Raw genomic sequence first — 23,357 nt, forward strand, 5'->3', positions numbered from 1 at the left:
GTCTCTATCGTAACGATGGTATTCGTATTTAGAATCGATACCAAAGAGGAGCAAAGACCGAAGCTTGAAGAAAAGCACCTCTTGGTGTGTCGCAATTAAGTCGGAAATTTCAGTACCACTAGTCACACAAGGTATTTGTGACCTTCTGGCAGGGAGAAGGAGAAAAAAACTCACGGCTTAAAATTCTAACAATGGTAAATAGTCAGCTATGAAGGCATGTGAAGTCAGAATATCATAAATTCCAAAACTTGCGTCGTATTGAATCTACCAGTCCGGATTTCATGACTGCTCTATGAAGTCAAAACATAGTTTTTGCCAATTATAACAAAATTAAAAGAGAAGAGAAAGGATACTAAAGGAATGAAAAGGTGCCAAAAAAAAAACCCATGTTTGTCACAAGAAACTTGAAAACGTCAATAAAAAACAGAGAATTAACTCAAACTTGGGGTAATCATGCCTGACAAAGCAAGGTTGCCATAGAAACAAGGCAGAGTCCCATAAATAAGGCTTTTTTGCGTGTGTTTTTTGTTCAGCTTTTTCAACTTACTTATACACTCAGTAAACAACTTGGTTCATTGCATTTTGATTACTTTTCTTGTTATAAACGTATAAAGTTTCCCCCTCACCTACCAGTCACCTCGGTACTGGGTACAATTTAAATTCAAATCCGTCAGTAGGAAAATTAATTTTTAGTTTTTGATTTGGAAATATACATTTCCTTTAAATAATTTACTTTGCGATCAGTGATTGTTTGTTAGTTGTGCGGCCGGTGTCTAAAAATCTCTCCTAACAAGGAATTAAGACTTTGACAGGAAGTGCGTAGTAGGTAATTTGTCTTAAAGTGTTTCGTAGTAAAAGCCTCAACCTTAGTATTTTTTTCTTGATATTACTAAATTAAGGATTGAACTTTGCAGGGATACTAAGAATCTACGATATGAAACATGGGCATGGAAAATATGCGATCTGAAAAACAGGCATTTCCGGTTGCTTCCCATATGCTTCAAAAAGGACCAAAAAGTGATAACAGCCACAGGCTAACGAAAAATTCCCGTGAGCTAATGTTTTCACCCATATACGCCTAAGGATACGGCATTACAAATATGGTTTGGGCTTAGTCTGAAATTAATTGTACTTTTCTAAAAGAGAGATTGAAAGGTGGCCAAAATTGTACTAAAATCAGCCTCAGGGGACCCCTGAGGGGCTGATATCCAGAACTCGGCTAAAAATGGTCGTTGAACCTGAAACTTTGGCATATTACATAAATACACATAACGACTTTGTGAAATCGGCCGACCTTCATTTCCAAGTCTGCCCCGGTCTCTCAGGCAGAAGCTCTTAAGTCACTTAGAATATGCTGTGTTTAAAAAAGAACACTGCGAGGAAAAATACATTTTTGTGAATAAATCACGCGCAGTTCGAGCTTTTGAAATAATTTATTTGCATAGAATTTGCAGATGAAATGGTAATCACTGATCACGCATGCATGATTTGACGTTAGAATTGTTCTTTGAGATAAAATCGTTCCTTGAAGGTCTACGCTAACCTTCAGGAGTCTGATCTAAAGGAAACAGCATCTAGCCCTGTATCCACACCAAAATAATTGCTAATCTTAGGACGTAATAAAGTAAAAGGTAATTCAACATATGTTATGTGATTGACGTTGTCAAACCACAGAATTTGTTTAATGGCAGGTGAAAACTGTTCAACAGCCATTTATCGGACTTGAGCCAACATAAATTAATCATGCTACATAAACTGCGTGGTACCATTGATGAAAATGCAGATTCTGTCCTTGAAGAGGGTCTTTTACTCACGTTCTCCTGAGAAATAGTGAAACATGGGAGCGACAAAGATCTTTCTCTTCGTATCAATAATCGTTACCAAAAACATTTTGGAGCTAGCAGCCACGGAATGCAATGGAAAATGCGAGTTGAGCCACCTAAATCACCATGAAAAAGGAATTAAAAATCGCGCCATGGTGGGTCACAGTTTTAGAAACTTTACACTACCGAAAACTTACGATTGCCATGTAAAGTGCTTCGATGAAAAATGCAGATGTCAAGCATTCCAGATATCGGGGCAGCGCTGCGAGTTGTTGGACGAAGACAGAATGTCGGCTCCAGATGACTTTGTTAGAAAAGACGGATACGCATATTTTGACATGAGTAGAGAATATGTTGACCAGGTATGATATTTTTAGTGTTTTCGTTTATTTATTCTTCCCTTCCCGACTTATTGACGATGAGAAACTCATCATGGACAATTAATTTGAACAAGAAGATCCGAAAGAAATAAAAGAAAGAAAGGAGATGGAGTTCTTTAGCAACATACGTCGCCGTTGAAAAAACCTACTCAAGGATACGACGGGACAGAAAGTAAATCATCTAGGGCAAATGCCTAGTGTAACCTGACTTGGTTAAATTTTTTTGGCCCTCACTGGTAAAATTTGGAATTCTTTAGCAGTCTAGGTTATGTAAAATTCGCTTGTCAGTTTTAGTCCTCCCAAGAGGAGTGGACCACCCGATGAAATAAATTCGAACCCATGAATGTGCTACGAAATAATATCTTTAGTTACAATGCAGTAATGCCTCGATCGTTGTTTTGTTAGCTGCAGATAATTCTGCTATTTGGCCACCTGTCGGGAACGTTCGCAGAGCGACAAAGGTTTTTTCCCTTTTCGACAGAAGCAAATTAAAAAACTAAAGAAGCAGTGAATATTCGGAAAAATATCCGGAAATGATCAGAAAAAAGTGTGGAAAAGACAATGGTTTGGCAATGACGAAAATGTTAATTTAGTTTTCGGACTATATAAGTTGGTTTTTCTCGCGACTTCTGTAATTTATATTTTATGTTCTTTTCACTGACAATGTATAATAAAACAATAATTGAATTCGGTTTTTCGTGATATTTAGAATAATTTAAGTGTTGGCAAGTGTTATGAACCTCAGCCTTCAGCTTCAGCTGACATTATCTGCCAAGACCTTAATTCTTATAGCAAAAGTAATAAAATTGGGTGGACTCCAATTCGGTCTGTAATCATATGAGTGATTAACACTGAAAATTGGACAACCAACGCGACTCGATTACAAAACAATTCAACAATTCCAGGAAAAAATCACACAAAACGAAGCCGATTTGTCATCCTAATGACAAAATTTACCGGGCCGCAGAAAAAACAATTTGTAAAAGGTTTTTGGAATATAGAAGAGTATTCATTCACAAGGAGGAAGGCCTTGTTATTGCACACATTGTTATAGAGCTTTTTGGGATATCTTGTTATTGCACACCTTGTTATAGAGCCTTTTGGGATTTCTTGTTATTGCACTCCTTGCTATTGGAAACCTTGTTACCGGAGACCGTGCTTTTGAAGACCTTGCTATTTGACACCTTGTTATTGAGGACTTTGTCATTGGAGGCTTTGTTATTAGACACCTTAGCTAAACGCGCTACAATTGAGTGAAAAATAGAGCAGGGTATTTTTTTTTATTGTTGTGATTATTCTGGATATAGCAAATAGCCTCATCCAATAACTTTCATTAACACCGGCCACAACAAATTTAGTATGGTTCTCTTATTATTACACGTCGACGTCTTAATTTCTATTTCGTGATGATCAGATAATTCTGGATAGTTTGTCACCTGTCCAGAACGGCCGAAAGATACAAAGCTTTGTCCGTTCTGATCGCGGAGTACGAAGAATGCAGATAATGTTAACCAATGTTAACTCGGGAAAAACAATTGATTCAGGGAAGTAGCCGAGAAAGTTTTAAAACAATATCTTAAGACAAAATAATAGACTCATTAAAGTAACACTAGTTATGCAATGCTTTCGAGTAGTATTCCATGAAATATCCCACGAGTCACTTCCATTTTCTCAGTATAAACACGAGCCTTTCCTTGCATAAGTTGGCGCGCCTGAAACAGTTGAATTGGCCAATTCAGAGGGCGGGAAAACTGTTCTGTCCGGACGTCAATGTAAGGTTAACAGGAAAGGCATCGCACGCAGTCGGACAACCTTTCTCAATAGAGAAGGCACTAAATATAAATGAAAAGAGATTTAAAATTTTCAAACAGGAACCAACATTTTTCATTTGAAAATTACTGTTACTCTGCTGTTTTTACGACCGTTTGGATTTATAATTCCAAAAACCATGGAACATTTTGTGAGTCCAAGCTTTTAGTTTGGCACCAGAAATGTGTCACCCGCATCCGGCAACTCACTCGTAGTTCGTCGAGTGTCGTCAGGTAGAAAATAGCTGTGTTAATTTGAATAGAATGTGTTGTTCCTTGTCATTTTCATTTCATTTTTCATTTATTTATTTATTCCATTCTAAAATTACAAAGATAAATATAAAGTAGACAAGTAAGAGGAGAAATGGAAAAGGGCAAAAATATAGCAAGCTAATTAGATGCTCTTGTTCAATTGACAATAATTAGGGTAAAAAAGTTAACATAACATAGGAGAGGAAGAGGTGTGAATTAATTAATACTGAGCAAAATAATACTGGAAGAGTGCTTTTTTAAAACGTTTTCTAGTCGCTAAGTTACGTATAGATAAAGGAAGGTCATTCCAGTAGTAACATCCAATAACAGTGGGGCAAAATTTCCTTATATTTATTCTGGAGAAACCGGGATTTAAGCTGTTGTAGGGATGCACTTCGAGTAACGTAGTTAGATTAAACCTAGAATTTTGGAGTTAAGTAGTAAAAGAGGTCAAAACAACTTCAGCATGGTCTTTATCTTTGTTAGCTGCGAACAAAAAGACTATTACTGTCTCGTTTCGGTATAGGACAGTTCAGTCACCGTATCAAAGGTTAGGCGCCGGTATGCATACCAAGAAAATGCAAGTGACTTATAGGATATTCCATAGTATACCACGAAAGAGAGTGTCGTATGACTATTTTATACCATGCGATGGAAAATACTGAATGCGAGATACGCGTGGCGCGCGATGGGAAGGTTGGGTGTAATACCGTCGAATATACAACGGCTTTCCAGTATTCTGATTGGCTGTATTTTCTATGGCATGGTATGAAACGCCTCATAATCCAGCAAATATTTTCGCTCGTGCGCGATTGGTCTAGACGCGTCACGTGACCTAATATTCCTCGGCTAAAACTGGGGAATATGTAAAAAAATGAACTAGGACTAAATTGCCCTTTTCAGATTTCTGTGGGAAGTGCATGCTCAGAAAAACCTTGTACCAACCAGTGTTGCAGCCAGAATCCGTGTCTTCATGGAGGATCCTGTACGGTGTTGTGCGATCATCCCAAACGCAAGTTTAAATGCATCTGCATAGGGGAATACTTCGGTAGATTTTGTCAGAAGCGGAGAGCACGATCCTGCAAGGAGAAACTTGAAATGGACACGGCAGCCTCGTCTGGAGTGTATGCTTTATTTGATCCGACGAACATCTCTATCTACAAAACCTTCTGTGATTTTAAATCTGAAAATAACTCTGTTTGGACTCTTGTCGAGTCATTCAGCCTGGCTAATAACCACGAGTTTGCCAACACGCCATTTTATGTGGACAACCCTGACAAGAAAAAAGCCTTCAGTTGGAATAAGTTCCGTTTAACGCTATCCCGGATGGACATGATTGCCAAGCACTCCACTCACTTTCGAGCCACATGCAATTTTAATACCGATGGTCTCATTTACATCGATTATTTAAGAGCAAAATTTACTGATATCGATGTGATGCAGTTAAAATACGACGGATGTAAGAAATACGAATACATCAACATCCGCCGCTATGGTTGCGAAAATTGTACCGCTGACTTTGTTCAACAAGATCGTTGGCACGCACATGTTGATTCATATTATGGATCGTTTTATAAAGGATGTCAGCTGAAAAGTCCCCGAACAGGAGCAGTGAAAGACCCAGGAGGGGAAGATAATTTCGGTTATTACGAAACAGTAAACCCTGTCCATAGGTGCTCATCAAGTCGTGATTCTACGACGCAGTGGTGGTTCGGAGAGCAATTAGAGTAAAGTTTACATTCCTAAGAGCAACTCTCTGTAACTATGTAGAACTTGACGACAGAATTTCTTTTATTGCGTCAAAAAAGACCCTTTTTGTGAACTGTGTTACAAACACACATTATAAAAACAGTAATTTACACTTTGATCATCATCATCATCATCTTGAAGTAAAAACGTTTGCCGCGCAGTTTGAAAAATACAGATATCACAATTTAATTTACAAACCAAATTTCCACTTATTTGAGAGGGTCTTAACTCTTCTAGTATACGAATATCTCGCCAAGTAAGACGTATGATATGGTTATAGGATATCTAAATGGTTTGCTTGGCCTGTGAAAATTAAGCGCGCTGGAAGAAAAACTATGAAGGGCATTTTGACCAATTGCGCTACCTTTAGACGGCCGAGCGAAAATTGCATGGCGTGACGGGCGTTGAAGTCGTTCCGGGTACACGTACAATTTATCTGTTCACTCGGGATTGTTCCCTCTTTTTTTAAAGAAAAAATAAGAGAACTAATATCAAGAGATAACCAAGGAAGAGGAAACGACGCTTTTTCTCCATTTATTCACCAAGGTTGCTAAAATTTGAATACAGGACCGATCTTTTCACCTTGAAGGCCGACATTTTGCCAAAATCTTCTGCTCGGTCCGATTTCTAGAGCTTTGTCATCTATAACCAAGGCTTATTCTAAGGTATGATTTAAGTTATTACACCGATAAATGATCAAAACAAAATGCTCAATTTTGCATAAATTCCATCGAGTGGTGTTTCGAACATTCCTAGATTTCACCAAAATGTGAATTCGCTTGAACATTTAAAGCTTATTTCTGAAAATAGCTCACCAAAAGGGCATTTTTGACGTAATAAAAGAAGGTTCGAATTTTCGGTCCTGCCGCCATATTTACAGTAAATTTTTGAACGTAGTAACCTTCCCAAACTAATGGTCATCCAAAAACTGAATAGCGACTTCAACATAGTCAGTTTGACTTGTTATGAGAAAAAACGGAAATAGCAACTACAACAGGTCCGGCCAAAATATTCTGATATTTGTCTAAGGTTTTAAGATAACTCTTATGTTACTCTCATTGTTTTGAATAATCTCAAACTACACAACACGAAAGCAGTAAAAAACATTTTTATTCAAGAAAAAATTATGCTTCGGTAAACTTTTAATCCCGGGATAGCGTTACCTAGCTTCCGAACAACCCCGCCCAGATTATAGCAATTTAACCTGACACGAGCCCGTCATCCAGCCAAAAACCAGCACTTGGTCAGCGATCAACTTGAAAAAACTCGATCTCGATAAGTTCTAAACTTGAGCTCGCGATATGGATACGTGATACTGGTAAGCGGATACTTTGTTTGACAGGTGTCAATCGACCATAACATGGATGTTCAATTATCATTCTCAATTCATCCAGTTAAAGCAGAGAAAATCGCAACCGTGCAAGAGGTTTGGAAATTAGCATAGATTTTGTCGATTTTTCTTCTCCGTTTACTCCGTAGTTTATGTTTCGATCGAGAAGATATATCAAACGCTCGAGACAGTGTTTCATCGACTATCAAAACGCCTCGAATTTCGTCAAAAATACTCCGCTGCGCGTCGTATTTTCAACTTTCTTCTCGGTGTTTGCACATCCCGATGAAACACCGTCACTCTCACAGTGTTTGATATATTACAAGAAGTACGCTATAAATCATGGCTGCATGTCTCTGTCAACCTATGAGCTGGAGTACGACCGCCATCTTGCGCTACTCCGCCGCCACCGCCGCCGTTTTCGTCGTGGGTACGCGCCCACTAACAATACCGCTATCCATGATAACCATATGCACGAGAAAATCAATTCAAGGGTTTCCTTTTCTTTCTATTAAAGAAATAGGAAACATATACCGTGTTTCTATCGAGTTATAGAAACACGAGTGGAAGTCGAGGAAAAGGTTGTTGTTATTCATCGTGGTAGATGCAATAATAATTAACAATTATTCCATGAGCGCGCATTGGATATGAGATGGTAAATAGCCAACGAGGCCCGTAGGGCCGAGTTGGCTATAACCAATTTCATATCCAACAAGCGCGAATGGAATAATTGTTTTATTAAATTCGGTACGTTTGTATTCTTGGAAATATAGCTTGACTTTATTGGATTTTAATTTTACAAAACGACCGGAAGTCGATGTGACAAAAACAACAACAAGTGGGAAATCACATGACATGCGCGCCGTTTGTAAAATTAGTTGAATGAAAAATTTGAGAGCGAAGCAAGCGAATTTGCTGAATGAAATTGCAATCAAGTAGAATTCGAGAAACGTCTATCAAATGAAGGAGATATAACCTTGGTCAGAAAGTTTGAAAAGAGTTCAAGTTCGAGTCATGGAGAAGAGCCAAATAATTGTGCACTTGCACATTGCCATTGTAATAATGCTGCGGAAAACTTTGATCGCCATGTGACACAGACGTTGTGCCAAAATTATTCTCTGGTAAAGAACCGGGCTTACTTCGGTTCAGCTCAAAACACTCAACTCCTTGAGGTGTTTTTCGCAAGGACAGAATAGTTGGCGCTAGCTGTCGTTGATTCTCTCGTCGTCGTCGGCCAAAAAAGAGACTGAGATGAAACTAGGTCGTCCTCTGTAGCTGTGCGGGATTCTTGCTCTCGGCTGATCCGAGCTTGCTTACTGGAACAGTTTCCTCATCTGCTCATTGGAAACTGGTTTCTTATGGACTACGCCGGCAATTATGCCTGTTTACCTGCGGCCTTTTACAAATGCATATGCTCTAATAACTTATTTGCCCGGTCAGAGATAATGGAAAACGGTTTGTTGTGCGGCGGCGTGCGAAGGAAATGAGCAACTGGCGGCTTTAATGGATTTAATCAATGAACTTTTGCAATTTACGAGTCATCTTTCTTCCTCGCAGACGAGTAAAAACACTTCAACTGAACATTCAGTTCTTCTTTTGACATTTCTTATATCGGTTTCGAAAATTTGATGCTACCAGGACCAGCTACCATTCTGTTCAGGTAAAATTTTGTTTTTGTTACATAATCTTCATGAATGCGTAAAATCTCGCCGGTCATATTTTAATTTTGCAACTTTAAGGGAAACTTAACGTTTACGTGCCGTTAAATATTCTTATCTCGAGCTTTGTGGCTTTTTTGTTGTTACTGGGACGGCATTGTCCATAATTCCCTGTATTTCCTGTGTAGATAGCTCACCAAATGTGCTTTTTTTCATCCATTTTTTTTGTCGACGAAACTTCGCTTCACGCGAAAAAGCTCATGCCGAGCGACATTTGCCGCTTTCATTTCCATATAAGGTCAAACGAAGGTATAATGGCTGGTAACCGAGATCCAGTGAACCAATCAGAAAGCTAGAATTGCATTATCCGAGGCTGAGAATTTAATAAAGTGTATTATCGTTTGTCTCACGATGCAGTCACTTGAGATGTAGATCGCGACGTTTCGACTGCTTACTGCTAGTCTTCTTCAGGCGATAAGGTCGACTGATTGCTCGGTATCATTTATATCACAAAGGTCGGCTGTGATTGGTGCATTTCGATCCTCCTATTGTTCCATTGTTCCGGCGAGTAGCTGTTCCCTCAGTGGTCCGCTGTTGTACCGTTCTCCTGTTGTTGTGTCTCTTGATCGTGGGTATCCATGCTTCAGGAATTTCAATTCCACTATCCCTGTTGATGTTGTTAGGGTGAAGTCTTATGTGAATAGCTTCCTTGACCCTACGTGTGTACCAGTGAGGATCTCGATCAATAAACTTGACCTCATTCTAGATAGGATAGTGGCCGGTCTCGTGGGTGTGTTCAGAAACGGTGGAGGTCTGGGTACGGGCGAGTCGCATATTCCTGTCGTGTTCTTTGATCCTCTCCTGCATAGATTTCCCTGTTTCGCCGATGTAGACTTTGGCACACTCACAGGGAATCCTGTAGACAACACCATCTTGTTCAGCCGGATTGACGGTGTCCTTTGGTCGCACTAAGTGCGACTGAAGTGTCGTGTCGGACTTAAAGACGGTGCGAATGCCTTGTTGTTGTAGGCGCTAGGCAGCGGCGGAGAGACTCCGAAACTCCTTGGACATAAGGTAAAACGGCGGTGGATTTAAATTCCGCGACAGGCTCTCTTCTTGGGGTTGTTCGTGCCTTTGTGACGGGTGGAAGTTTGGGAGAACGAGAAATGCTGTGGGAACACAAGCCGCAGACGAGTGTTTCCACAGCTTTTTCGAGTTCTCCCAAACTTTCCGACGAGTGTTTCTATTAAACAATTAGATTATTCGCTCTCGATTTCTATCGCGTGATAGTTGACGAGGGCGCAGTTTTAGTATAATTCTACTAGTCGTCAAAGCTTTATCTAAATCCTCTCCGCAGACACTTCGAAAACGTGAAGACGTGGCCGTCATTTTGTTAACAAGGACATACTGCTACGCTACTCACCATCTATCACAGAATAGATACTGAGTACCGTAGCCAATCAGAGAACGGCATTCGTGATAGAACGCTAGTAGATTTATACTAAAACTCGACTAGAAAGACAGAACTAGCACGAGCTGTTGACGTAATGATGGCGCGAGCAAAGAGAATTTACACTTTGATAGTCCAAGTTAACAAGTTGTTTTCCTTTTTTACGTCGCGGTGTTTTCTAAAAGAAATAGAAAACATGTTCTCCGTGTTACTATCGAGTTTACTGTTACTATCGAGTAGAATTCTACTAGTATACTTATGCAAACGCTGCAGTCTGATTGGCTGCTTTTCCGAAGTTTTGGAAGAAATTTTAGATGTAAATGGATAATTAAATTCCTGAGAAGACTAAAAGAAGGACATAAACAGATTCATGACTTTAAAAACTTCAAAATTATTGAAAAACCGGTGCGCGCGCGTAAACACCGCAAATTTACCAAGGACAATTGAATACGTGCGATTTTGTTAAAGGGTAACGTTCAATAATGCGTCGAAAATATTTGGAAACCATTATTTGCGTTAATTTAAGTTAGAATTCTATTAAATCAACTAGGTTATTCGCTCTCGATTTCTATCACCTCATAGAAATCTCGAGCTCATAATCTAATTGTTAAATAGAAACACGATTTTTAACCAATCAGCGCTCGTATTTTCTTAGGATTGTTTTCTAAATGAGTATGGTGATCCGCATGGCGGCCCTTGGGGCCGCCGGAGTCACGCTATAAACTTCTATATATGCTAGGAACATTTCTGTCCCATTGGATGGATTGGCCCTCCTCCGTTGTGATACATGTTTTAGTTACCTGAAAATAGAGATGCCCAACAGATGCCTAACTTTACCGTACTTCTATCTTACCCCGGGTGGGGGGGGGGGGGTACTTTGGGAATTTCTGGGTGGGGATGTGCCACTGGGACCCTGGAACCCTTAGCCTATACCAGAGCTAGTTCAGCTGAATTTTGCTACCCTATACTAGAGTAAACTCCCTAAATCCCCCAATCTATCGACACTGTTGAGGCTGATTTGCGTAAATTTAAACTTGCCGATTTGATTTTTTTTACATTTTTGAGTGGCAATTCCTGGTTTCCCTAGTCTAGATAAAATCTTCAACCAACTAGTCAGTTTTGTGAAAAATTATACCCTATTCTAGACCCAAACGCTCTGATTTATATACCCTATCCTAGAGTAAACTGCTTGAAAACCATACCCTTCACAGCGGCACATACCTATATAGCCCATATATGGCAGTGCCCCCCCCCCCCCCCCCCCCGCCCCGGGTATCTTATCTCTTTCACACTTTTTCAGCCCAGGAGCATTAATTGGGTATTAAAGGACTTGTCGGAGAAGTACTGAAAAGCTAGTAATGATGCCATGAACTAGTTTGATTCTGGAGTAGCAGCTCAAGCCCGACTTTTTCAGGCACCGTGCTCAAAAAGCTCTACTTGTATTTGAATTTTGTTTAGGGAAGGCTTGACTGACGTAAATAAAAGAGAACTAGATCTCGGGCAGGCCCTAGATGAAAAATAGATAATAACTGATTTCTTTGTTAACCTTGATTTTGTATATGTAATGTTGAAAACATTTAGTCTCAATTCTCTGTTTCCTGTTTCCTGACGACAACAGTGAATCGGAGGAAGAGTGCGATCCGAGTTGAAAACAAGACCATTAAGATTATATAAAGACATTTTTTTGAGCAATAACCACCGAGTCCGTGCCTGAGAACTTTTAAAATCAATACGCTGAATAGTGTCCTTTCATAATCTAGAATCATGGATAATAGAAGAGACTGGGTCTCTTCTATTATCCATGCTAGAATTAATTTCGGGTGTTTAATTTTCGCGCGCTCTTCTTCTCGCAAATATTAATTTTCGGAATTTTTTTCCAAAACGCGAAAGTCAAGAAATTTTTACTCGCGAAAATAAGTAAGAAGAGAAAATCATCAGGACAATATCCACGAAATGATGCTTCTTATTTTCGTATTTTTGCTACAAGTTGATTACTTACCTTGAGAATTTTAAAAAATGATTCTGATTAGCTAATACACTATTGTTCTTTGAAGTATTATTCGCCTCTTAATTTCACAACCAATGCATCAGCTGAGAGAGAAATGTTTAAGGAAGCATTTCGAAACACTTAAGTTCTGGTACGGGATGACAATTAAGCAAAACAAAAAAACACTCAGATGGAAAAAACTGTTACTTAATTCAGTAACCTGATTGCTGTCTGTATTTAAAGAAGATATAGCTTCTCGCTGGTGTTCGTCAAAATCTCCCTATACGGCGGTAATACGGACCTTGTACGCGCTTAGTTAGATAAATTTACGTAACGCATGCGTAGGTTATATTATTTAAGACACACAAAAAGGACTGTAAACATTTTTAAACGTATGTAAACGAAAATGTTCATATTTCAGGAGCTAGCCGTTGTCAAGGAAGCAGTAGGTTTAGTATTGATTCTGCGTTGTTAAAGACGATACAATGTATTTGGCTGGCTAAACTATATAAAGCCGCTAATATACTAATAAATCACTATTCGAAACGATTATAGACTAAGTCAATGAACGCTTCTGTTTAGCCATCGCTTTGTTATTATTGACAAACACTTTGCTGACGAAGAATAGCCTTAAGCATTGATTAGGATGCGAACACCGCGGGGCCTAAACTCGGATGCTGTTTCAAGAATATTAAAGGGACTCTGACCCGATTTTTGAAACATTACTACTATCTTACTTCCAGCTAACACGTAAACTGATTATTTTCAGTCTTTATCTATATGCATTGTCAGATGCCATTAGAATGTTCCCTGACTCAATTTTGATCTATTTAAAGACAGCTGTATTTAACTTTGGGTAAAACAATTTAACTAGAACAGACATGAATAAACAATTGCTTTTCCCCGCTACATGTATCTTGGGAAGAGTGTTATGCAAAAGAATTGACCGCAGGAGTAAACGTGACGGTATTCAGTGGTTATTTGTAGCAACGATCTAGCCACTTTAGTCAAAGATAAAGTTCTTTCTTTTTTTTTTTTTTGATTTTTAGACGCTAATTAGTAACAATACACAAATTAGTCATAATAGAGTAACAGAAAACTACGTTTTCAGGAGTTTTTAACGAAAACCTACTGTCCTCTCTTATGAACACAGAGTTTAGTAGCTTGCTCACTCGTTTAATTTGTACTAGGCAATCACCAATTTTGCAATGTGGTGTTAATTTGTAATAATATAAACAAAAATTGATTATAACACCACCCGGCCAGCTCAAAGCTGGGCTTTTTTTAACAGGCCTGTATTCTAGGGTACGCCTTACATTGCTTTCTACTCTTACATTGCCTTTTAAACTGAACACTGGTCTTCAACATTGGTATTCGACCATGAAGTGAAATTTATTGACTCATTTATCTCAAAATAAAAGGAAAATACAACCTGGTCCGCCTGTAGACATTTCCTGTGTTCAACATGGCCAACTGGCTGGGCAGTTTTGTTTTGATACAACGACTACAGTTAATCAATGAACTCTAAAATTATGGCGTCGTAGTTTGCTAACGACTTATCGATATCTCTCAAGTCAAGATATTTGTTTATTAATGTGGTACGTTTTGTTATTGTCAAAGTATTTGATCCATAACGCTCAGTTCAATCTCGCGTTTGCCTGAAAACTACACTAATCAGAACCTGTCGGTCAAAAGACAGGGAAGAAGCTATGTGGAAAGTGAATCACATGAAATTGAGTGGCAAAGAAAATTGACCGCTTTTTGAAATAATTAAATCATTTTTATGGAAAGTTTGTGCCCAAAAAGCGCCTAAGTTAAGTTTGCTCGCTAATGGAATTTTAATACGACAATTACCTGTCTGATTAGTATTTGGATTTATAGCTTTCTTAGGTGTAAATTTCACAATGAATATCAACGCTAACGACGACGTTTCGATGTCATCCAGACATCACTATCAAGTTACAAATATAATAACGTTACGTTTTGCTGATATCACTTTACAGGCGAGGCGAGAATAGTTTGGTGAGTTAAATAGCTTAGTTTTGAAGCGCTGTGATAGCACGTCATGGGGGGTTCGAAAATGATGAAGGAAATGCAGGAATCTGTAAGGATCCGCGAATAACTCGTCGAGAGGCGAACGATCGATCTGGTTGCTAGGAATCAATAACAGCGCCCAAGACTGCTCGCGTCAATGTATACCTTATCTCGGTTCTCAAGTGTGAGGCAGCTATGAGAGCTGTTACAACTGAAGGATGGTAGGCTATCGCAGTTTAACCCCCTTTGGTCTCCATGTATATTTCTGAGCGGAGTTAAATATCCCATCTAAGAACTGAAAACAAGCGTTAATGATTTTGTTTCTGGCCCCCTGCATGCAAATGAGTTACTTTCCCATCTTTTATTAGTCTTATTAGCTTGTTTTCTTGCATTCGTGTCTTTTAGGAATTCGTATTGTATATTTAAATTTGTACCCATTTTATTCACTCAGTTGACTTGATGATGACGTTAAGCGAACGTCGAAACGTCATCAAAATGGCTTAAGGTATTCCATATTGTCGCAATGTTTTATAGTTAAATTGTTAAGAAAGTCTCTTCTTCTACGAAAATAAGTATGCTCAAGGAAACAAGAAAGAGCTCAATTTTAGCGAGTGATACCTTAGCTAGATGGAGTTATAGCAGTTGGGAAAGAAGTAACTCAGTCGGTCAGTCGATCAGTCAGTCGGTCTGTCGATCAGTCAGTCGGTCAGTCGATCAGTCAGTCGGTCGTTCGGCCGACGAGGGGTCGTGACCTCTTTTTGGTGGAAAAATTCCGCTGATCAGAGTCTTGGGCTTAAGGGGCCACATTTGCCCGACCGTTGTGAACAAAATGGCTGCCAAAGCGGACGGTATGGAAATTTGAGATAATTCGCGTAAGGAAGGAAATTCTCGAGCGGGGAAACTGTAAACATGGATATAATACCTATCTAATTGTTTGTGTTCATGAAAAAATTCTTTTGAGAAAGGTGTTTGCCTTAAAACAACCGACCGTAATTTACTCTTTTATTTACCTCCGGCAAAGTTCAGTAACAGATCAGTGTTTTCAGTGGCAATATTTACAAAGCTAACTGCGAAGCTTACTGGTAAAAACTAAACTAACTTAGGCATGCGTAGTGTTCAACAAAAATTCAGATATGCTGATTATAATCTTGTCTTTCCTTATGTTAATTTGGCTCAGATGATTAATACTCATTAAGGCTTTAAGCTTTAATATTTCAAAATACTGAAAAAAGCAAGGTGTTCTGCATATAATTTCTGCAGAAATGTAACAACGACAAAGATACTGTGCATGTTGTTTCTGACACTAAAATTTACATTAAAATCCTGTCTTCATCATTAGCAGCTGCTGGTAAGTGTTAGAATTGTTTCAAGTATACAATATTTACAAGTTTAACAGTACTTCTCGCTGGAAACAGATTTATCAGTCAGAACTCAGTTTACATTGGTATTATTTGCATAACCTATTTTTCCTCAGTGTTCTTATTGTACACTGCAGTATCCGAGAGAGTCTGACGTCTTCTTTCGCTAAAAAAAAACCTGGCATGTTATCGTTCGAGAAATATCTTTGTATGCTTGCAAAAGAAAGAACGGCTTATTCTAAAAACGTAAATACTGAACTGAAAGTTGTAAAAACTTGAGAACAGAAATTCATCTCCCAACTCCATACCTTGGATCCCTATGAGACCAATTAAAGTTTTCTATTTAGCCAATTAATTCATTTAGCTTCCTTTCCTTTTTCCCCAATAGCGTAACTCCATGCTCCACTACATAAACACACATAAAATCTCCTATAATAAAATACAACATCACAAAGTCAGTGTAATTTGTAATTTTAATTTGAAAACAAAATAAAATGTATGTATTTATGTAAATGTATGTATGTAAGTGCAGTGCAGTGTAGTGCAGTACATTACGATCCTCCTATTTGAACTGACGAATGGAGGGCTAACACTCGAAACATTTGCTTAAAAACACGCTAGGGTGGTTATTTTACCTTCATCAACTTCAATATGGTTACGGGGGGAGGGTGGGGTGCGATTAGCTCTCTTACCCTTCATTCATATTACGATACTAGGGTTTCCGTTCTCCTAAGGAGGCGCGGTGGCCTCTTGGTTATTGCGCTCGACTCCGGATCGAGCGGTCCGGGTTCGAGCTTTGGCCGGGGACATCTCTATTGGTGGTGGGCTGTTTTCGGGCTGTCTATAATGTAAAATCTCAAGAAGAACTCGGCGCAACTTCTTTACACGCCAAAAGAAAATGATAGGGTTGCAAAGAGATCCTAGAAGACTAAATGTCACCACCCAATTCCAGATAACGCTTAACATATGCGGCCCTAAAATGTCTTTCGAATAATATGTAACTAAAATAAGAACTACAGAGGGAGTATAAGTTATTACTAATGTAACCAGAATAAGTGTTAAAGTGTTGGCCGCTTTGCTTTCTTTCTTCAGTCTTTTAGCTTCTTCTTCGGGCAGCTGTTCGGTTTGCAGTCGTTTTTTCTGACGTCGCGATTCTCAGAAAATATAGCAATAGGTGTAGCTGATAACAACAATGGCAACCAAGGCGAGCACTGACAGTATAACATAGTTCACCTCCTTGTAGAGAAAGTAAAGATCTGTTCCATTGTCAATAACAGCCAGTGTAAGTTCATGAATAGTTACAAAGAGTCCAGTGGCCCAGACCAAAAGAAGACCAGTTTTAATCCGCTGTTTGGTGACAATGGTCGTGTACCTCAAGGGATGTTTGATAGAAATAAAGCGATCAATGCTTATCAACACAAAGTTGCCCAAAGAAAGAAAGAATCTTCCTATCAGTGCGACAGCGCTAGCCTTTTCCAAGCTACAGAATGGTCCGTCACTAAAGATACGCGTCAGTGCTACCGCGATTCCTATGTCTTGAACAACCAGCCCAATCAGTAAGTCTGTCCCCGCTAGCCCCGCCACAAGCAGGTTTGACTTTGATCGCAGTCGGTGCCTTGTTACGACGGCTACGATAACCAGCGCGTTTAACAGAATAGTCGGAAAGACTGCCAATAAATTGATCACAGTTACAGCAATAGGATTTGGATACGTGACGTCGGTCAAGTATTCCAGTCTCCAAACAAAGCCATTCATGTAAGGACATTCTTCATTCGTGGATAGTGAAGGCAAAGAATCATTCCTCATTCTGCCTTTGAACTAGCTACGTCTTGACACGTTTGGAGTGTAAAGTGAAATTTTCGTCTTTAATTGTCAAAATATACAGTAGACCTATTGAATAGAGAAACTTCGTCATTCTTTCTCATTGGTTCCGAAAATTATCTTCAGCGGATTTTAGTCGTAAAGAATATTTTTTATGGGTCAATTGTAACACAACCACAGCTGTTTTTAAGATTCATCACAGAATATCACGGAATTATTCATGAAGAGGAAAATTGTCCATTTTGATGAGAATGTTGACACAGCATTGAAACGAAATTAAGTTAAAACTTATTATTACCTTAAGGTTAAAACAAACAGCATTGATTTCTGTCAACTTTCGAACTCACTCAAAAAATAATACAGAGCACGGCGTCTTGCTCTATAAACATGCAAAAAACGACCCTGGTCAATATCGTGAAAAGATCTCGATCCTTTCCTGCTAATATGTAGTTTTATTTACCTGACGCTTGGTCAAAAACCCCTATCTATTTGCATGTAATATGCCGTGTAATTCTGGCTGAACCGGGTTCCTTACAAACCAAAAATACAATCATGGTTATAGCTAACTATAAAAAAGACAAAACAAAGCTTCACTTCAGTTTTTTAGGTCGTACTCCAAGCAGTTAAGTGCGATGTAACATTTCTGATAGCTTCTAACATACATAATGCTGTTTAAATGCTTTATTGCTTTTGACCCTTATTTACGTACACGGTAATAAACCTTAGTAATGCAACCGATGTCGGTACAACCTAATCCCCCGTATTTGCGCAAAACAGTTGTACCGAGGCTAAACAGCGGGCACGAGCAGTTGGTTTGTTGTTATGAACTAAGGATTACCTTCTCCAACAACCCACTATAGCTACCTCCCCATTCACAAAAAAAACAAAACAAAACAAAAAACACAAAGGAAAGCTGTCATGTCTTCTGTGTTAATATGTGTATAATTGTGATCTTTTACGGCCAGTGTTGTCGCTATTACTGTTCAGAACAGGAGCAAGCCGGTGATTTTCTACTCTCAATTTAAAGAGGAATATCAGGTATAACCATTATTATTAAAAACTGGTTCCTTGGATAAGGAAATTCAAGGGTTTTTACCGGCTTAACCGTCATGATATATGGGCCATTAACAATGCAAGTATATAGTTACCGTACGCGTAATTTTGGGGGGCGTTTTTATTTGTATTTCACTTTAGTTTTGTGTTTTCTGTGGGCGCTTTTAATATAAAAACAACTATTCCACTCGCGCTAGTTTGATATGAGTTGGATATCAAACGCCCGCTTCTGGAATAATTGTAAATTTTAACAGCTGACTATTTTCAAAAATATGTCTTTAGTTGCAATATTCAGTGAAAAGTAAATGCAAGCTATTCTTATTAATCCTTGTTTTGTGAATTGGTCTTACCCCGGTTACGAGCTAAAAGCATCAGATTCTTTACTTTTAACATTACAGTGGCAGAGTCTGAAATCAGTTCAAGTGTTGAGCTTAATTATTATCCATGGGCCATGCTATGCACTTATTGACCGGAACGCATTATCTCAAGTTCGGTCTGTTATATTGATTGGATATTGTTTTACGTTTTATTCCGTCATAATAACTGTTAACGATTAATTTGTGTTGATTAATAAAAATGATTTCATTTCGTCGCTTTCAAATTTTTCTTCCGAAGAAAATTTCATAATTAGTGCGCGTGGCTTTGTTGTTAGCACGATCTTGCCATCGCTCCCGATCCGGCGAAAGATACCCTGCCAATCTCACCAAAATACGCTAAGAAATCTAATAAAAAATTTTCAAATGGAGATGCCGCTTGTGTTTATTGATTTCCTTTATTTGACTAGCTACATTTGAATGTGGAGTTTTCCGACATTGAGCATATTTTTTTTTCTACATTATTGCATTATTCCACTGTTGAGTTTTCGAAATTTTGCTCAACTGAAGTAAAGGTTTAAAGATTACTATCACGGGCACAATCTCAGTGAACGATAGAAGATAGTAACGATAAAATTAATGGTGATGACGGACTTTCAATAATATTAATTTTCGTTAATTTATCTAGTGCTTAAAATAAGTTTAAGTCATTATCACAGTACGAAACCAAACTTTAGCCTAAATGGAATAAAACATGATAATAAATAACAGAACTGAATTGTTTTAGTTTTCTTTACGACTTACACAAGAAATAAGATCACTTAATTGCTATGGCTAGCCACCCGCATAGGTACTTAAAAGAACGATTAACATCTTAACTGATCATCTGTGTTGATTTTTTGACCGGTTTGCATCCGATATAAAATTGATTACGGCTTAACCGTTACTGGCATGAAGCACCTGTCTCGACGGAAATTTCGCAATCTTACCAAAACACATTCTTTAGAAGGTCTGGACAAGAATGCCAGAATCTTGTAGAGATCGTAGACATTCCTAGCGCAATGTGTCTGCTAGTGAACTCGATTTTTTTTACTCGGAATGTGATATTCAATTAAACGGACCCAATTATAAGCTGTGAAAAGCAGTTATTTTCATTAAAACTCGCGGTTTAAACAGGGCGATTTAAAGGGGAAAATCAGTTAACAGATCACTAGTAAATCTCGATGTATTTTGTGAGATATTGCTCCGAGAGCTTCCCCATAGTCACGAACTATCTTACTTTCTTGGTTACTAACTTACGTACCCGATGACAAAGTTGTACATGTAACTGGCTTATTCCTCAGAATTGCATTGCGCATTCCTACTGCGCACGATTTTAGCGTCATTAGCGCGCACTCGCGAGCGCGTGCATATACACAACATATACAAAATGGTGGCTTTTTCTAAACGGCTTGGCTTGCGAGCATAGACAAATCATCGTTTTCTCTCGGAAACGAGTACCGGGACATAACGATTTTTTTTATTTAGTTTGAATGCAGCGATCACCTTCTTTCTATTCAGTGAATATAGACCACTTTCTATCGCAGAGTGACAAATTATCACTGAAATTGAGAGCATAGCTAGCACTCGTACAAGATATGTGCCCTCAATAACACTGTGTGCATGGAAGATATTGAATCCCTGTCGACTAAATATGGGTGCCTTTATCAATTAACTCACATCAAATTGCTCCTTCACATTGATGCAATACATCCATTGTTGCATTTCTCGCTTAAGTTTCTCCCTATTTTTCTGCTCTCACAAAGAGTAAAATGAGTGGTTCAAATATAAACGTTTCTAAAAGCAGATAATTTAAGGAATTATGGGGTTTATTGAAGGTCTTCTTGTTCCTAAACGAATACCTACCGGGACCCCCTCTTTTATTTCAAAATTTAATTTCTCTTGTTGTAAGCAGACAACAGGCAAAATTCGAGTGAATCTTTTTCGCGGGAATGAACTTAAGCCAGTAACCTGAAAATGAGTAGCCTTAACTAGGCTGAAAAAGGTCTGAATGAACTTAATAGTGTACGTCATGTGTTATTGTACCACATATAGTGTCTGAATTTCACGATTAAAGATGCAAACTTACGACACATTGTTGAGAACGCGAAATATTCTTGTTTTGCAAAGAAATCAACAAAATTCTTGCACAATTGTAAATATTTTCAGATCCAATTTTGGAGCAGTTATGTACCGAACAGAATTTGGAGTAGAAAATCAGTCAGAGAAAAAACGTTCAATGACTTTTCCCAATATACCCTAGGATAGGGTATATAAATCAGAGCGTTTGGGTCTAGAATAGGGTATCATTTTTTCCCAAAACTGACCAGTTGGTTGAAGATTTTATCTAGGCTAAGGAAACCAGGAATTGCCAATCAAAACTATAAAAAAAAATCAAATCGGCAAGTTTAAATTTACGCAAAGCAGCCTCAACAGTGTCGATAGATGGGGGAATTTGGGGAGTTTACTATAGTATAGGGTAGCAAAATTCAGCTAAACTAGCTCTGGTGTAGGCTAAGGGTTTCAGGGTCCCAGCGGCACATCCCCACCCAGAAATTCCCAAAGTACCCCCCCGGGGGAAATATTTGTTTTGTTAAAGCTGTAAATCTCTTAAGTAACTGGGCACTTTTATTCTCGTTCTGCCAGTCTAATCACAGAGGCGCTTACAGGCGTCGGGATAAGATGGGAAAGAACTGACAAAAATGTGCAAGCGTCGGGTTAAAACAGTCATACTTTTCAGACGGTTTAGCGCTGGCTAAAGCCATGAAAGCGCTGCTGCACTGATAATTCTCTCTGCCGTTAACATGCGGCGCCTATTCGAGGGCAGAACAATTAAGACTCTCTTAGGAATGATAAAGTGTTCCCATTGTTATCCAAAGACAATAGGAACACCCAAAACTCTATTTAGAAAGTTGATCTCAGCACGAGGCCTCCTGGAATACGCGCCACCATTAGAGCACAAGTTTGGCCAATAAATGCCACGTTGCTCTTCAGGACTGCAGCTTATTCGACGGCATTTCTGATGTCATTTACAGCACTTATTCAGTGGATACGCTCATGAGTTGAGTGCGAAAGTCTAAAAGGTGCAAGGTGCTATATACCTCAGAAACGAATATCTTAAAATACAACGCCCACGAGTGCTACACAATCTGCCACTTTTTATTTCTGATTTTTTTTTTCTAGAGGAAGTTGTATTTCCAGCTGTTAGCCTTCTACATCAGCATAGAAGAGCCAACTTGTATTTGGATTTGCTAGTAAACCGTTACCATTATTGTATTTATCATTATTATCTCAGAAGTATAGCATAATCATATCTAGGGAGCGCGCTTAGGTGACTCGGCCGAGAAATACTCGCGAGGAGAAATGAGGCCTGGCGCGAGTCTCCTCGTACTCGTCTTCTTCCTTTACCATTCAGTAAGATGATCACCTTCGGGGTTTCAAAAGGAATCAAACACACCAGCCTTCAGTGACAAACAAACTGTTTATTAAAACTTATTACAAATGTTCACAAAAGTGATCACCATTGGTCAGTTTTCTTCGACGTGACCCAGAGTAACGGTTCCATTCTAACTTTAAGGTTTATAAAATACGATGAAGCGAACGCTATAGCTTTGCTTATCCTAAATCCGTCCAGTGTTACTTGTGTTATACTGGTAGAATGTTTCCAAGTCTGTCAGCGAGCTATTCAAAATCAAAAGAACTTCTTTTCAAAACCCGTAACCGCCTTCAAATTCCAGGCCCGATATAAAGGATTACAGCGAGCTATTCAAAATCAAAAGAACTTCTTTTCAAAACCCGTAACTGCCTTCAAATTCCAGGCCTGATATAAAGGATTACAGCAAGCTATTCAAAATCAAAAGAACTTCTTTTCAAAACCCGTAACCGCCTTCAAATTCCAGGCCCGATATAAAGGATTACAGCGAGCTATTCAAAATCAAAAAGAACTTCTTTTCAAAACCCGTAACCGCCTTCAAATTCCAGGCCTGATATAAAGGATTACAGCGAGCTATTCAAAATCAAAAGAACTTCTTTTCAAAAACCGTAACCGCCTTCAAATTCCAGACCTGATATAAAGGATTACAGCGAGCTATTCAAAATGAAAAGAATTTTTTTTCATAAACCGTAACCGCCTTCAAATTCCAGACCTGATATAAAGGATCACAGCGAGCTATTCAAAATCAAAAAGAACTTCTTTTCAAAAACCGTAACCGCCTTCAAATTCCAGACCTGACATAAAGGATTACAGTGAGCTATTCAAAATCAAAAGAATTTTTTTTCATAAACCGTAACCGCCTACAACT

The 23,357-nt window shown here is 38.7% G+C and overlaps 2 protein-coding genes and 1 pseudogene across 2 annotated transcripts in view; 2 read left to right on the forward strand and 1 right to left on the reverse strand.

Moving 5' to 3' along the window:
- LOC145467734 (uncharacterized) overlaps window positions 1–11,707 on the forward strand; it is a 144,968-nt gene extending 133,261 nt beyond the window's left edge. Inside the window, exon 3 of the transcript XR_014042099.1 lies at window positions 9,391–11,707. The gene's annotated coding sequence lies outside the window, so the exon portion shown is untranslated. The remainder of the gene's footprint in view (window positions 1–9,390) is intronic.
- Window positions 1,761–6,455, forward strand: LOC145467701 (uncharacterized). The gene is made up of 2 exons (XM_081451305.1): window positions 1,761–2,185; window positions 5,167–6,455. The coding sequence occupies exons 1-2, from the start codon at window positions 1,838–1,840 to the stop codon at window positions 5,992–5,994; spliced, it is 1,176 nt and encodes a 391-aa protein (XP_081307431.1). The 5' UTR covers window positions 1,761–1,837; the 3' UTR covers window positions 5,995–6,455.
- A 3,949-nt stretch (window positions 11,708–15,656) lies between the features above and the next one.
- On the reverse strand, window positions 15,657–17,584 carry LOC145468505 (beta-2 adrenergic receptor-like; annotated as a pseudogene).
- Between the last annotated feature and the right edge of the window lie 5,773 nt (window positions 17,585–23,357).

The sequence above is a fragment of the Orbicella franksi genome, chromosome 14, assembly GCF_964199315.1.
Source record: "Orbicella franksi chromosome 14, jaOrbFran1.1, whole genome shotgun sequence".
NCBI lineage: Eukaryota > Metazoa > Cnidaria > Anthozoa > Scleractinia > Merulinidae > Orbicella > Orbicella franksi.